At 37.9% G+C, this 15,636-nt stretch overlaps 1 protein-coding gene across 8 annotated transcripts in view; it reads left to right on the forward strand.

Annotated features, from left to right (window-relative positions):
• Window positions 1-15,636, forward strand: part of CHRDL1 (chordin like 1) — a gene marked incomplete at both ends in the record, with an annotated part of 143,356 nt that overhangs the window by 44,758 nt on the left and 82,962 nt on the right. For all 8 annotated transcript variants that reach the window (XM_080718406.1, XM_080718409.1, XM_080718411.1 and 5 more), the window contains one exon: window positions 2,966-3,059. In XM_080718406.1, the coding sequence (XP_080574532.1) occupies window positions 2,966-3,059 (94 nt within the window). The remainder of the gene's footprint in view (window positions 1-2,965; window positions 3,060-15,636) is intronic.

The raw sequence follows: 15,636 nt of genomic DNA on the forward strand, positions 1-15,636 counted from the left end.
CTTGTGGCATGAGATTTCTCAGTTTTTTACTCAGCATGTAAAGGAGTTTTCAATGCTCAGATGGCTAGAGAGTATATGTTATAAAGGCCTGAAAGAAACGAAGAAGCAGATTGCAAGGAAAAAATAATTTTTCCTCTATTTTTTATTTGAGTTTCATAAAATCTCTGAGTACTTGCTATGGGCAGGAACCTACTACTTGGTACAGGTACTTCTTAAACATGGCAGGAGAAAGCACAAGAACTTGATTGTAAGAGAAAAGCTCAATATAAAGCCTGTATAATGACAAAATAGTTTTAGGGAACAATTTCAAGCCTGGCCTTTTATGTCATCTCAGCCAACAACTTTAAAAATTAAGATGTGGAACCTTGTACTGTATCTTGTGAGGATTAGAATTCTCTTGGCTTAGCCTTGAGTCCTTTCAAGTTACTCAAGGAGACTTTTGGCTAGCATAAATACCATCTTTGTAATAGACAAAGCAGGTAGTTCCATCTTCTTTTGATGGCCTTGATCCAAGAACACAGCTGTGGTCTATCTTTCTAAATAAACTTCTATCATCACATTGGGCTGGGATTTCTCAGTGTCTACATTGTTAACATTTAGGAACAGATAAGTTTCATGGTAGGGGTTGTCCTGTGCATTGTAGAATTTTTTTCTTTTTTTTTTTTTGAGGTACTGGGGATGGAACCCAGGGGGCATTCTACTGCCAAGCTACACCTCCAGCCCTATTTTTTGTTCTTTAATTTGAAACAGGGTCTCAACTGAGTTGCAAAGGGCCTCACTAAGTAGCTGAATCTGTCTGCGAACTGAGATCCCCCTGTCTTGGCCTCTCAGAGGCTGACATTACAAGTGTATGCCACCATGCCCAGCTCATTGTAGGATATTTAACATCATATCTGGTCTCTATCCACTAAATTACAGTAGCAGCAACCTCAGTTGTAACAACCAAAAATGTCTCCAGACATGGTTAAGTTTCTGAGGGAACAGAATCACCCCTGATGAAGAATCATTCTATTAAACCAAGTGGGAAGGGAGGCCTTGTACTAGACGTTGATAATTGAGGATTCTGAACACATAGAAAAAATTTCAGGACCATCCTCTTTCTTGAGAACTTGTGTAAGGACTGTGATTCCTCTCTCATACCCAGATAGAGCAGAAGCATTCACTCTCAAGCCTGATCCTTTTGACTTTTAAACAGAATTTTTTAACATGTGGAAAACTAACCTTCAGGTAATGTCAGAAACTACTGAGAAACAGTGAGGTTCTAGAATTAAGTTCTAGGTGAAGTTTTGCGCCTGTGAGTCATGTTATGTTGAACAAGTTACCTAACTTCTCTAAGATTCCCCTTTTTAAAAAATGAGATAGTGATATTACCTACTTCATAGCGTTGTGGCAAGGATTAAATTAACTAATCTGTTTAAATCCCTTAAAGCAGTGCTTGGTTATGATAAGGATTCAAAAATGCTAACTGCTGCCAGGCGTGGTGGCACAGGCTTGTAATCCCCACACTTGGGAGGCAGAGGCAGGAGGATCGTGCAGGTTCAAAGCTAGCCGCGCTGGCATAAGATACCCTGTTTCCAAATAAAAAAGTATAAAAATAGGTCTGGGAGTGTAGCCCAGAAGTAGAAGGGTTTCAAGGAACCCCAGTACCACAAAAAAGCTAAATGCTATTATTGTCACCACCATCATCTCATATTATTGTGGTTATCATTATTATTATGAATCTCTTAACTCTAGGACACAATTTGGCATACAGCATTAAAGATTTGCTTTATTAAAGATTTGGTTCAGCCAGGAGGTGTAGTTTCTGATGTGCTTCAGTAATCTTACCTCCAGATGATAGTACATGGCTCTGAGAAGTGGGATGCACAAAGAGCCTCTATGTTGTTTCCAAATGCAACATTATAAAAATTTATTCTAGGAAACACACAAAAAGACAAAGGTCTATGGTAAGCTGATTCTAATTTGTATAAAAGAAGCCTGCCTCTTTAAATGACTAGGGCATGTATTAAATTGTGCATCTGGGGACTGAATAACTGCCTAGTTTAGTATGATTTTGTCAGATTCTTGACCCAATACTTTGGAGATGAACAGCTAACCCTTGGAGGGTGAGGCTTTGATGTCTGCAAGACAGTGAAAATGTTAATACGATCCCAATGACAGCAGTTCATGCACTCACTAGGCATCTTATCTTTCTCTATACTCTTCACCATCCTCTTCCCCCCACAACAGCCTAGCAAATATAAGTAGCCCTTGCTTCAAATGAATTATGGATGGGAAATGTAAATGTAAAATGTATTTTGAAAGTCTTCTTTTGTTCTAGAAATGGCTGAAAGCTGTCAGAGCTAGGGATTCTGTAATTGTAACTTGGCAGGGACCCAGTTGCCCTACCCAGATGTACTAGCTAATCAGCTCAATTCCTAACTCTAGCTTGTTCTCAGAAAAAAAAAATTGACTGCAAAGGGAAATGAGGAGAGGAGTCACTCTGCCTATTGGACCAAGACAGAATTTAGACCACAGAATCCATGTACTAGGGATGTTTCCTTTTCCAGGAGTGGGTAACACCTCAGGGGACCCATTGCTCATGATCTCTTCCCTTCCATGGCATTGGGCAGGTGATTATGAAACCAGAGTAGGCTCTTAGAAGACATGCAGCTAGAACTAGGGAAGGGTAGAAATAAATGCACAGGAGCCAAACCAGAAGAAGCTTCCCACAATTAGTGGGAGGCTTTGAAAACTGAAGCCATAGTGATCCCAGCCATAGAAAAATATGCCAGTAAGCTATCAACCAACCCAGAAGAGGTGCTAGTGATGAGAAAAGGAAAGAAAATTCTAGTTGCATCCAGCTTCTTGGGAATGTGTTATTCACTGTCTGGGTTAGTCCCTGTAATACTGTTTCCCAAACTGGCATGATCCCAGTGACCTTTGAAAGACATTTATTTTTTTCTCAGTGCCTTCTCTCTTTCAGAATGGGAATGTACTTTGCAGCCGAGTCAGATGTCCAAACCTTCATTGTCTCTCTCCTGTGCATATTCCACATCTGTGCTGCCCTCGCTGCCCAGGTAAACGAATTTGCTTCTTTCTTTTCCATATGAGGTTCTTCTTCTTCCCTCTCCACCAAATCCAAGGAAAGTTTCCAACAGAAATAAGAGTAGGACACTTTTAGGCAGCCCAAACTGGACCCTAAATACTGTTTATAGCCCACGCAGGGCATATTCTAGGTTCTAGTAAGTTACTTGGGATCCAATAACAAATTTTCATTGGGCTTTCAATCATTTGAAGAGTAATATAAACTGGGGGAAAAGAATGGTTGCCTAGAGATTTGCTACCATATCTAGCCTCTTCCTGCCCTGGGTAGCAGGTACCAGGGGAGTTGTAGGATTGTGTTTGACTGGGACTTGGTGCCCACACCAAAGACATGGAAGCATGGAATTTTTCATAGAATGAATGCCTGTGCACCAAATAGCAGTCCTAGTAAATGCTAAGAATCTGCTAGAAATCTGAAAAGTATGAGCCATGTAATCCTATAAGTCAATTCTCTTTTTCTCTATGACAAGTTATTGATTGGGATTCCTGGGTGTGCTTTTGGGAGACTTAAAATTATTTAAAAGTGATGACAATTTTGGTGTTACTATGTATAGATGTAAATTCTTTCACAGAGGACCTATAGTTTTACTGATATTCTTTTAATTAAGTATACTTACCTGTATCAGTAAACAACTCTTATGAACACAGACAATCATTTTCTAGATGGCAAAAGATCATACAACATCACAGGTTTACCATTTTGAGTGTTAGTGATGGAAGTATATTCTTCAAAATAGGTGATAGTGACTTGCATATCACAAACCTAAATTTTTTTTAATATATTACTACATGAGGCTTACTGGTTTTGTAAATGTTTATTTTCTTTTACTTAAACTGGATTGCATGGGTGTGATATGTGAAGAGCTCTGGTAAATTGAAGCAATATAAAATGGCTACTCTGAAGAGTTTAACCTGCCATCTAGATTTTCAAGCAGCTTTAGAACTTTTTTCTTTCCCAGAAGCATCAAAACTGGTGTAAGGTCATAGGAACATATCTAAACCACTATGTAGAGATTGTTCTTTCCTGGGAAGGAGGTTGAGGCATGACCCAGACACACAGTACAAATGAATAATGAATAGAGTGAACTATAGCTGCTACCTACTCCAGGCACCTGGAAAGAAGTGGTTAGGAAGCAAGTATTGAGAAAAAAGGAAAGTATAGGAAAGTAGTTACTTCCAGAGAATGAACATGTTTAAAGAATAGAACCATAAGTCCCAGAGGAGAGAAGAAAGAAAGAAAGAAAGAAAGAAAGAAAGAAAGAAAGAAAGAAAGACCATTGTTCTCAAGACATAAAAATCTCATTTTATGAAGTATAGTAACACATTTTTTTCTTTCTTTTCCTTCTTGATCTGGTAGCTCACTGCTTTGTCAGTTCAGTTTTCTTCTTGTTACTCTTTGTGTGAGTACTGAAGTTCTATCATTCTTAGATGCAAAAATGTCTTGATTTTGCTCTCATTCTTGAATTATTATTTGTATTTTATTATTTATTTATTTTTATTTTTATGTGTATCTTATTTAAATTTGGCTAAGTATAAATTAGAGGTGCATGTTCATTTTCCTACAGGCCTTTGGAGATACTACTAAATGGTCTCTTGACTTATATTGCTTGTGGATAAGAAGTTTGTTTTCTGTTTGATTGCAAGTATTTTGTAGGTCCCTTTGTTTTCTCCTTTTGGCTTTTAATATGTTCTCTCCTCAGCGCACACAATGAGATGTTAGATGTATGATTTATGTTTCTTTAGGCTGCTCTGCATATGTTTTTTCAGGCAAATAATTTAATCTTCATTTTTAGTTATTATTTTTGTGTCAATTACCTTTTTATCATTTATCTTTTCTCCTTACAGTTGTCTTTGATATACAATTTGCATATCATTTAATTTATTCTCTACTTTTTTTGTGGGTCTGGGGATTGAACCCAGGAGCATTCTACCTCCCAGCTACACCCTCACCATATTTTTTTATGTTTATTTTAAAACAAAATCTCACTAAGTTGCAGAGGGCCTTGCTAAGTAGCTGAGACTGGCTGCAAACCTGCGATCTTCCTGTCTTAGCTTCCCAAGTACTGGGATTATAAATGTGCACCATCACGCCCGGCTCCTTTACTGTCTTTTAATGTATCTTTTATTTTTTCATCTTGGTATACTCCCCTTAAATGATATTACTTCATCTCTATCCTCTAACTCATGTAGTGTGTGTGTGTGTGTGTGTGTGTGTGTGTGTGTGTGTGTTTGTGTTTCTGGAGATTGAATCCAAGGGCATTTTACCACAGAGCTACACCCCCAACCTGTTTATTTTTTGTTTGGAAATAGGGTCTCACTAGGTTGATGAGTGTCTCACAACTTTCTGATACTGTCTCAGTCTCCCAAAGACTGATATTATAGGTATGCACCACCACACCTAGCCAACTCATGTATTCTTTTCATACATACTATTTAGACCATCTCTTGGGGTTTGTTTCCTTGTTTTATCTTTAATAAATCTTTTACTTCAAGTTTTCAAAATTATTTAAGAGATCTACATGTTAATCTTTTTAATCCTGTTATTTCTCTGGATCTTTCTTTTCTGTCTCTTTAAAGTATTTGAAATTTAGTTAAAGTCAACTTCAGATAGTTTGAATATCTATATTTAAATGTAAATTCTGAATCTTTTTGGGTTCATTGACAGCTTATTTTGGTTCTGAATTTATCTTAATTTTCTGCTTTTTTGTCTTAAAGTTCATTATCCATGGGGATTTTTATTGTGCACGAGTCCCCTTTTCTTTCTGAAACAGTTATTTAAGGCCTTGTAATTCCCTTAGTTCTAAACCAGGTCATGTATTAGTGTTTCATCTTGAACTCCTCATGTTTACATGGTCTATTTTGACCTTTATTTTCTTATGCACTGATCATATTTTCTGGCACTGATCAGGGACTGAGAACTCAGGCAGAGGCACCTACTTGGACAATCAGTACACTTTAGGAAACAACTTTGGGTTGTCAGAACCATGCCACGTTCTTTTCATATGTGAGTAGTGTTACCCCTGTATCCAGCTGGATTGGTTGGCTTTTAGTCACTATGACAAAATAACTGTGAATATCAATTTAAAAGGGGAAAGGTTTATTTTACTTCAGAGTTTCAGAAATTTCAATCCATGGGTACTTGACTTTATTACCTTTGGGACAATGGTGAATCAGTACCTCATGGTGAAAAGCATGTGGTGGAGGAAATTGCTCACCTCATAGCAACCAGGAAGCCGGGTGGTGAGAGGGAGAAAGAGGCTTGGGTCTTCATATTCCTTTGAGGGAATGCCCCCAATAACATAACTTATTTCCACAGAGTCTCTCTTCCTAAAGGTTACACCATGGCCCACTTGGAACACTGAAGATCCAAACTATAACACCAGCTTAACACAGGAAGCCTCTTGTAGGCTTTAGTTCCTCCTGAGGTGTCTAATCCCCATCATATGCAAACAGTAGACCCAATGGCTTTGGCTCCCATTTATTTATTTTTTTACTTTCCTATTGTGCTGTATTCCACAAAGAGTTTCATTTTGTTTCTGTAAGTTATCATTTTTAAATTTTCATTTTTTCTAGTTTCACATATTATTGCTCTTCTTTGGAAAAGAAAAGAGAAATTTCTCATGTGCTCTCTTTGCCATATCAAACTACACTGCAACTAGCTCTTTTTTTCTATTGAAGATAAAACAAAAGCAAATGGCTTTCAACCATAGCAAAAGAGAATGAAGTTTGATAAAAAGGAAGGACTTTGAGACTTGGTTGTTAAGTCCTACAATAAACAGCTAAGGAGTATTTTGGTTTCTTTACTAAATATTTCTAGAAATAAAATGTACCCACCCATTTGAGATTGAGTTGGCACAGTCCTGCTTTGAGACAGGGTAATGGATGTGATGACTCCTCTGTATTCCTTCCACCCCAGTGATTATTAGGCATGAAGAAACTCATGCCTTCAGGGCCACAGAAATGTCTAATCAAAGGAAGTGGCTCTGATTTTTGTCTTAATCCAATAGAAGGCACTGTGATAAAAACATCCTCAGTTAAAAAAAATAATTTTAAAGCCAAGATGATGAATAAGCACTCTTTCCAGAAGAGACACACAGTATGCAGTATAATCCAATGTAGTAGTTTTCCATACTGTCCTAAAGCAGTATACATAGGGGAGTATTCATCTCAGTAGTGAGAGACTCCTACCTACCATGCTTAGATGCATCTTCCATTGGAAAAGACAGAAGAGCCATCTTTTCCATTTGTTTCTGTGTTTCCCATGGGTTTTTGCTTTCTAAGTTGCTTACCCTAAAATTTTCCAATGGCCTCACCTGTAGTGAGGTTGTCCCCTACAGCTTCTGCTAAACCATGGAAATTGAGTATGCAGACTGTTTTCCAGAGAGAAATTATACCAATTCCATGAACAGAAAATAAAAATTTATTCAGCAGTACGTGTCCAAGTCTCTATGGCAGAAGTCATGTCTTGGTCACATACCACAGAGCTCTACTGGGACCAAAGAAGCTGGTGCTACATTGTGAGTGGAACATTCTAAATGGAAAAGTCAGAACTGCATAGGAGTCGTGAAAGTCATTAAATCCATCATAGTTTCTAAGTAGGACACTAGTGTGGTTCCTGAGAATTAGAAATGCATAGGAATGAAATTTCCTATCTTCTCTTTAGGGAGAATGAAGTGATAAAGTGAGGAGAGTAGAGAAACAATATGAGTTTCTTACTTTTGTTTTTTATATATAATTTTATCAGCAAAGAAATATTTTTCTACTGACCGGAAGCCTAAATCATGATGTTATCTAAGAGGTTTTTTTTTTTTTTCTTACTGTCATTCCACTGAGAATTTGCAATGTAAAATTAATAAATTTGGGTTCCCTTGGAGGTATTCCAGCATTCCTGGGTTATTAAAGAACTGTTTTAAAATTGCTAAAATAACTGATTTGATCTGGTTACCAGAGACTTAATCCACAGTGTTTCCTTTTGGCTAGGTGTGAAAAGATTTGGCTTTACGATATGGTTTTTATAGGGATAATGAAAGTGTGGTTTTTCCAAGAGAGGCATCCTTCACTCCTTAAATTACAGATAAGTTAGGCCGGGCGTGGTGGCACACGCTTGTAATCCCCGCGGTTGGGAGGCGAAGACAGGAGGATCGCGCAGGTTCGAAGCCAGCCGCGCTGGTGTAAGAGACCCTGTTTCAAAAATGTAAAATAGGTCTGGGAGTGTAGCCCGGTGGTAGAAGGGCTTCCAGGAACCCCAGTGCCACCAAAAAAAATAAAAATAAAAAAAATAAATTCCAGATAAGTTAAGGAAATTACCTTTTCAGTGATGCACCATGTTCCTCTAAGGGGAAGGCTGGAAGCCTCATGTAATTTCTCTTTTGATAATAATTGTGTTGTGAATGAGCTAGCAAACATAGGCACTGCTGCTACAATACAGTACATGCATTACTGAAAATTCTCACATTCTCCAAAACTGTACAGTGGAAATAAAAGGGCCTAAAAAAAGATTGGAAAAAACACTAAAAAACCCCCCACAAAGTTTGCAACCCCAATACTAGCAAAACAGATTTTTTTTTTTTTGCGATACTGGGGTTCCTGGAAGCCCTTCTATCTCCGGGTTATACTCCCAGACCTATTTTATATATTTTATTTCAAAACAGGGTCTCTTTAGCCAGCGAGGCTGGCTCCGAACCAGCATGATTCTCCTGTCTCCACCTCCCAAGTATGGGGATTCTAAGTGTGCGCCACCACACCTGGCTGCAAAACAGTTATTTTAATACAATACTAGCACAGTTTAAAAAAGGCATCTTACATTTGTAATAAATGATATTAACAAAGCCAGGCATGGTGGCACATACTTGTAATTCCAGTACTTGGAAGGCTGCAGCAGGCAGATCACAAGTTCAAGGCCAGCCTCAGCAACTTAGTGAGACCCTGCTGTTTAAAAAAAAATAAAAAATAGCTGGGCGTGGTGGCGCACGCTTGTAATCCCCGCGCTTGGGAGGCTAAGACATGGGAATCGCGCTGGTTCGGAGCCAGCCTCGCTGACTTAAGAGACCCTGTTTTCAAATAAAAATATAAAAATAGGTCTGGGAGTGTAGCTCTGATGTAGAAGGGCTTCCAGGAACTCCAGTACCACCAAAAAAAAAAAAAATAAATAAATAAGTAATAAATAAAAAATAATAGGGCTTGAGTGTAACTCAGAGGCAGAATGCCCCTGGGGTTCCCTACCAATACTAAAATATTGTATTTATATATCTTAGGTTAAAATTCATACAAACATTCGCTTGGATCTTGGTGTGTTTCCCTTCTGGTTCCACCCTGATACCCACTGCTCCCAGTCATAGTACTGAATTGGTAGTGATACCTTCATACATATGCAAAGCATAATTCAAACTGTTTCTTTCATCAGTTCTCCCCTTTCCCCTCCTCACCTCTCTCCTACTATCCCTGTCGATTATTCTATTTGTCTCTCCCCAATTAGCTAAAGTTTCTTTTGTTTCTTATTTTCTCCCTAGCTTTCGCATAGGCATATGAATTTCTGTGACTGGCTGATCTCAGCATTTTATTCTCTAGCTCCATCCATTTTCCTGCATATAACATAATTTTGTTGTTATTTATGGCTGAGTAAAAGTCCATTGTGTGCATATATCGCATGTTCATTATTCATTCTTCTATTTACAAAATCCTAGGTTTGTTCCATAATTTGGTTGTTGTGAATTCTGCTGGAATAAACATGGATATGCATGTATTACTATAGCATTTTGAAATTAATTATTTTGTAATGAAACCAAAGGAGTGGTATAACTGGGTCACATGGTGGTTCCATTTCTAAGTGTTTTGAGGTGCCTCCATACTGATCCCCATTTTTTTCACATTACTGGGGATGGAACCTAGGGATATTCTACCTCTGAACTACACCCAAAGCCCTATTTTTTATTCCTTATTTTTGAAACAGGGTCTCATGGAGTTGCAAAGGACCTCAGCCTGGCCACGAACCACAATCCTCCTGTCTCATCCTCCTGAATGTTGTGATTACAAGCATGTACCACCACACCTGGCACTGATTTCCATTTTGGTTGGACTAATTTTCAATCCCATAAAAATGTATATGAGTTTAAATTTCCCTACATTACCTCCAGTATTTATTGTTTGACCTCTTGATGATTGCTATTCTCATTGGGGTTAGGTGGAATCTCTGTCATTTTCGTTTGCATTTCCATGATCACTAATGATGTTGAACATTTTTTCAGATATTTATTGGCCTTTTGTATTTCTTATTCTGACAAGTTAGATTTTACCCTTTATTTATTTTATTATTTTGGTACTAGAGTTTGAACTTCAAGTTATACTTCCAGCCCTATTTTTATTTTTATTTTTTGAAATAAGGTCTCACTAGGTTACTGAGAGTCTTGCTACATTGTTGAGGCTGTCCTTGAACCTGCAATACTCCTGTTTTAGCCTCCGAAGTACTGAGACTACAGGCGTTGGCCACTATGCCTGCGGACTTCACCTTTTAAAATGGTGGCATTGGGCTGGGCATGGTGGCACACGCTTGTAATCCCCGCACTTGGAGTCGGAGACAAGAGGATCGCACAGGTTAAGAGACCTTGTTTCCAAATAAAAAAGTATAAAAATAGGTCTGGAAGTGTAGCCCAGAGGTAGAAGGGTTTCCAGGAACCCCAGTACCACCAAAAAAAAAAAAATGGTGACATTGGATTGAAGAAAGGGATGTTAGGAAGTATTGGGCTGATGACTTATAAAGACAAGAGAAAAATGCACAAATATAAGGGAGAATCATGTAAAAACTACTTAAATGAGAACATGTGTCCAAACTGAACCAAGAGGAAGAAAGTAGAGTAAATGAGTACAGGAGAACAGGATAGAGAACTATCTTTTCTTTTTTTGGCTTGCTGATTTCAGTTGAGTTTGTATTGGCATTCAGCTCCTCCTACTTGGTAGTACAAAATATTCATTTTCTGGAAAATATCATGTATGAACATATGCCATTTCTCTTCTATACCAACTTCATTCCCTTATTTAACACACACAGACAGCTCAACATTATACAAATCCATACTATCACAGAAACTGAGTGCAGAAGATAAGGTATGTGTATGTTGTTTGGCCTTTGATATGTTTAGAGATAGTATAAAGTCACTCAACCAAAGTGAATCTGTTTTTTTTTGTTGTTGTTTGTTTTGACCCATGCATTTTGTTCCTCTTTCATCTTCACTTACACATTTGTTTTTTAAAAAGGCAGTATAGGCCAAGAGCTCTGCCTGTTTCTTCTGGTTTTATAGTAATCAAGACAAGAGGCCCTTTGTGCTTCCCCTGTTATTTTTTAAGGCAAAAGTTCAGGGGGTTTGTTTACTTTTTATTGTGAGAAAGTGCACATAACATAAAATTTATTACCATTCAGTGGCATTAAGGTCATTGACAATATTGTGCAACCATCACTATTAATTTAGTTCCTGAAAATTTTCACTGCACCAAAAGGAATAGCCCTGTACACATTATCTAGTCTCTTCTCATGCCCCATCTCCCCAGCTCCTGGCAGCCACTAATCTATTTTCTGTCTTTGTAGATTTGTCTGTGCTCTATTTCACATAAACAGAATAATTGCTTCTGGCTTCTTTCATTTAGCAAAATATTTCCAAAGCTATCATTCATGTTATTTTATGTACCAGTACTTCATTGCTTTTTATAACTAAATAGTATTCCATTTTATGGTTATACCACTTTGGTTATCCATTCATCAATTGGTGATCATTTGGGCTGTTTCCCGCTTTTGACTACTATGAATAATGTTGATGTGAACATTTGAGTACACATTTTTGGGTGGCATGTGTTTTGAGTTCTTCTGGGCATATAACTAGGAATGGAATTTCTGGATCATATGGCAATTATGTGGTGAATTGATTGAAGAATTGCGCCCCATTTTTTTTGCAGCACTGGGTATTGAACTCAGGGGCATTCTAACTCTGAGTTATATTCCTACCCTATTTTTATTCTTTATTTTGAAACAGGTTCTCACTAAGTTGCAGAGGGGCCTCACTAAGTAGCTAAGGCTGGTCATGAACCTGCAATTCTCCTGTCCAGCTTCCCAAGTACTAGGATTATAAGCATGTGCCACCAAGTCTGGCAGAGATCCCAAATTTTAAGGCTACCCACATTCTTTTGGTTCATCTCTTTGATGGGTGAATGCCATCATCATTGACTGCTTTGATTTGCTTTGTTGCCGTTATCTCTGTCTTATCTCCACTCCTTTCTCCTCTATTGTGTTGTCTTGCGAATTTTTTTTTTTTTGTGGTACTGGGAATGGAACCCAAGGGGCATTCTTCATCCAAGCTATACCCCTAGCCCTATTTTTTTTTTATTCATTATTTTGAAACAGGGTCTCACTGAGTTGCAAAGTGCCTCACTAAGTACCTTAGGCTGGCTGCGAACCTAGATCCTACTGCCTTAGCCTCCCAAATGCTAGGATTACAAGCATGCGCTTCCATGGTGTTACAAGACACCCAGCTGGTATTGTGAATTATGAATTCACTTACCTCTTAGATTTTATTACAAAGATCAATTACTTTAAAACAATAACAACCACCTAGTCTCCCCTTTTTCTTTAGTAAGGTGACTACTGTGGCTGAAGTATGAAAGATGATCAGTCAAGAACCATTTATTTGCCTATGAAAGATTGCACGTTATTGTTGTTGTTTTAAACTCTTTTCCAAAGCTATCTAAAACTAAGGAGTTTGGAATGTTGGTATTTATACAACAGAGGTTTTATTTTATTAGTGTTATTATCTTATTATAAGTGTTGTTTCTCTGATTTCAAGTGTTACCAAAAGAGATATTCACTGTTGATCACTATATATTTTTTCATGATTTTTTCCATGCTTTATTCGCATTATTTTTCTCCTACACTTATTCTCTAGACAATTTGCAGAGTGTGAGGGGTTAAATACCTTTCTCAGGAAAATGGCAGCCAACTTGCCTCCCGCTGGGTGAGGTCATCTTTATCTCTGCTAAAGCCTGTAGATTGTTTTCTTTAAAAGAATGATATTTTCTGTTAGCAGGCTAGAAGTCATATATAAATTCTGTCATGTAAAAACAAAGGTTTAAGGGAAAAATGTGGCCTTCCTTCATGGCAGAGCAGAACTCTTTACTTTGTCTCTTTATTTGGGTGTATGTTAATCAAAGTTGCCCTTTTCATACAGGTGAATCACAAATGTTGTACTTCATTAAGGGATACCATGAGGCCCCCATGTTTCCTGAAGAAATCTTTCATTTGCTTGCCATATGCAAGAAACTTCCACTAGTATAATAATCACGCTTCTCTGTTCAGGTAGTGTTTCCAAAAATTTGCTCTAAGGAACATAATTTTAATGGGGTGATACATAGGCTTTACTAGGGAAAACATTTATATTTTATTTATTACTGACATTGTCAACTAAATTTGAGAATTTTCTGAATTAGAGAAACTTAAACAGGTTGCTTTCAATGTAGTAATTCTCAGAGTCTTTAATATATTAATACTCACTACAAATTTATCAGAAAAGTATTTAGGATGCAGCATTTTCCAAACTTATTCAGCCATAGGACTTTTTTTTTGTAGATTACTTTTTAGGATTAGTGTTCTTTACTATATGTTTTAGGATTTGTTGGCTAATTCATAGTATCTTAATTCAGAGATTATTAGGGAAGCAGGTTATTTCTTATAAGACTGTAAAATAGTGCTTTTAACATGCTTAAGGGTAACTTTCGGGGATTGGATAAAATGTTTCCTCCCAGGCCCTACACTAAAAATCTGATTCAGTTTGGCTCTCTTAAGTACCATGCATTAAAAACAGATACTCCATTAATTCTGATCAGAGAATGAACTACAGTAATAAGACCCAGAGGAGCTTTGGAAAAGAAGGTCAGGAGAGCCCAGAGAGCAGACCTAGAATAGAGGATTAGACTAAGATCTTAGAACAGAGGATCCTGTGAATCTTTTAAGGGCAGTGGGCAATATGACAACATTGTTTCTCTTATAATGGGGAGTGTCTAGGTATTTCCAGGGCACCTACCCTGGAAACACATTTTGCCTGTGTGACATTTCCGCAGGACCAACCCTAGAGCAACATGTGCATAGTGTGCCATCTGGCCTGCCTCTCCTGCTTTTCCAGAGCTCCTACCCAAAGCCTTTCCCTTCTGCCATCTTGCACATTCAGAGCCCCTGGCTTTCATGTCCAGAAAGCAAGACCCTCCATGGGGAGCTCCCCCTTACCCCACCCATTGTTCATGACTTGTTGTTGGCGAGAAATGAATGGCATTTCTCGGAATTAGCCCAAGAATTTTTGCTGATAAACAAATGAAACTCTCAAAGGGAAAAGCAATTAACATAGTTTGAAATAAAATCAGTGTTTTCAGCTTAGTCTGTTTTCAACTTAGTTTGAAATAAGAGTCACATCTAGGGTACTTTAAGGAAAGGATTAGTAAAATATCTTTTAGTGGGCTTTCATCCTAGTTACTGGGATAACCCTTGAACCAGGGCCTGATTCATACTTGAATAAGCAGTGGAGGTGATTATTACCTTGATTTCCTGTGACATATAATTCCAAGACCCATGAGCTATCATCAGAACATCCTAGTTCACCCTCATCCCTAATTCCTTGCCAAGTTGCCTGATACCTGAATTCTCATTATTACAGCTAATTATATTCCTGTAGGTTTTGCTTCCTCATCCATCCATTCATCTAGCTTTGTAAATAAACACTCAGTAATCTTTTAAATTAATCTTAACATTGGATTTAGAAATCAGGATTTGAAGGGGAGAGGAGGCAAGTATTGGGAGGACAGGTCCTGAAGCCACTAGCTGAGCTGAGCTGAGTATTTGGAGGAGTTATGGGAGAACTGATAGCTGAATGGAGATCCTAGGGAATTCGCTATCCCCTCTTTTTTTTTTATTTTAAGTACTGGGGATGGAACCCACAGTCATTCTACCTCCGAGCTACACTCCAAGCCCTATTTTTAATTTATTATGTTGAAATGGTCTCACTAAGTTACAAAGGGCTTCACTAAGTAGCTGAGGCTCTCCACAAACCGCGATCCTCCTGTCTCAGCCTCCCAAATGCTGGGATTACCACACCTGGCTAGGCTCTCCCTTCTTCACAGTACTGCAGGGTACCGTGCCTCTCCTTAATAATAAGAATAAGTTCATGGCAGAGAACATAGTGGTTTCTAGGAAGAGTTGCTAGCTCTCAAGTTTTTTACTTTGGGGTTGTTAATTTAAAACCAATATGTTCTCGAAGTAACCAAATATCCTTGCTATCTGTTGCCTAGAGCCAAAAGGTTTCACTTCAGGGTTTTGGATGCAAAATAACTATAAACCAAAAGATTTTCCAGATTATTTTTCAGCCACTAAGATAAATAACAGTCTTTATTAGAATGATTTTGACTGACTTTTTGTATTTAGATTTTTACATCATCAGCTATTTCCTAAAAGTGACTAGAAACTAGCCGACTTAGGATGTCAGTTATTGAAATCAGTTCCAAAATTCACCTCCTCACAGGACTCCA

Source organism: Muscardinus avellanarius (genome assembly GCF_963383645.1).
Source record: "Muscardinus avellanarius genome assembly, chromosome: X".
Taxonomy (NCBI): Eukaryota; Metazoa; Chordata; class Mammalia; order Rodentia; family Gliridae; genus Muscardinus; species Muscardinus avellanarius.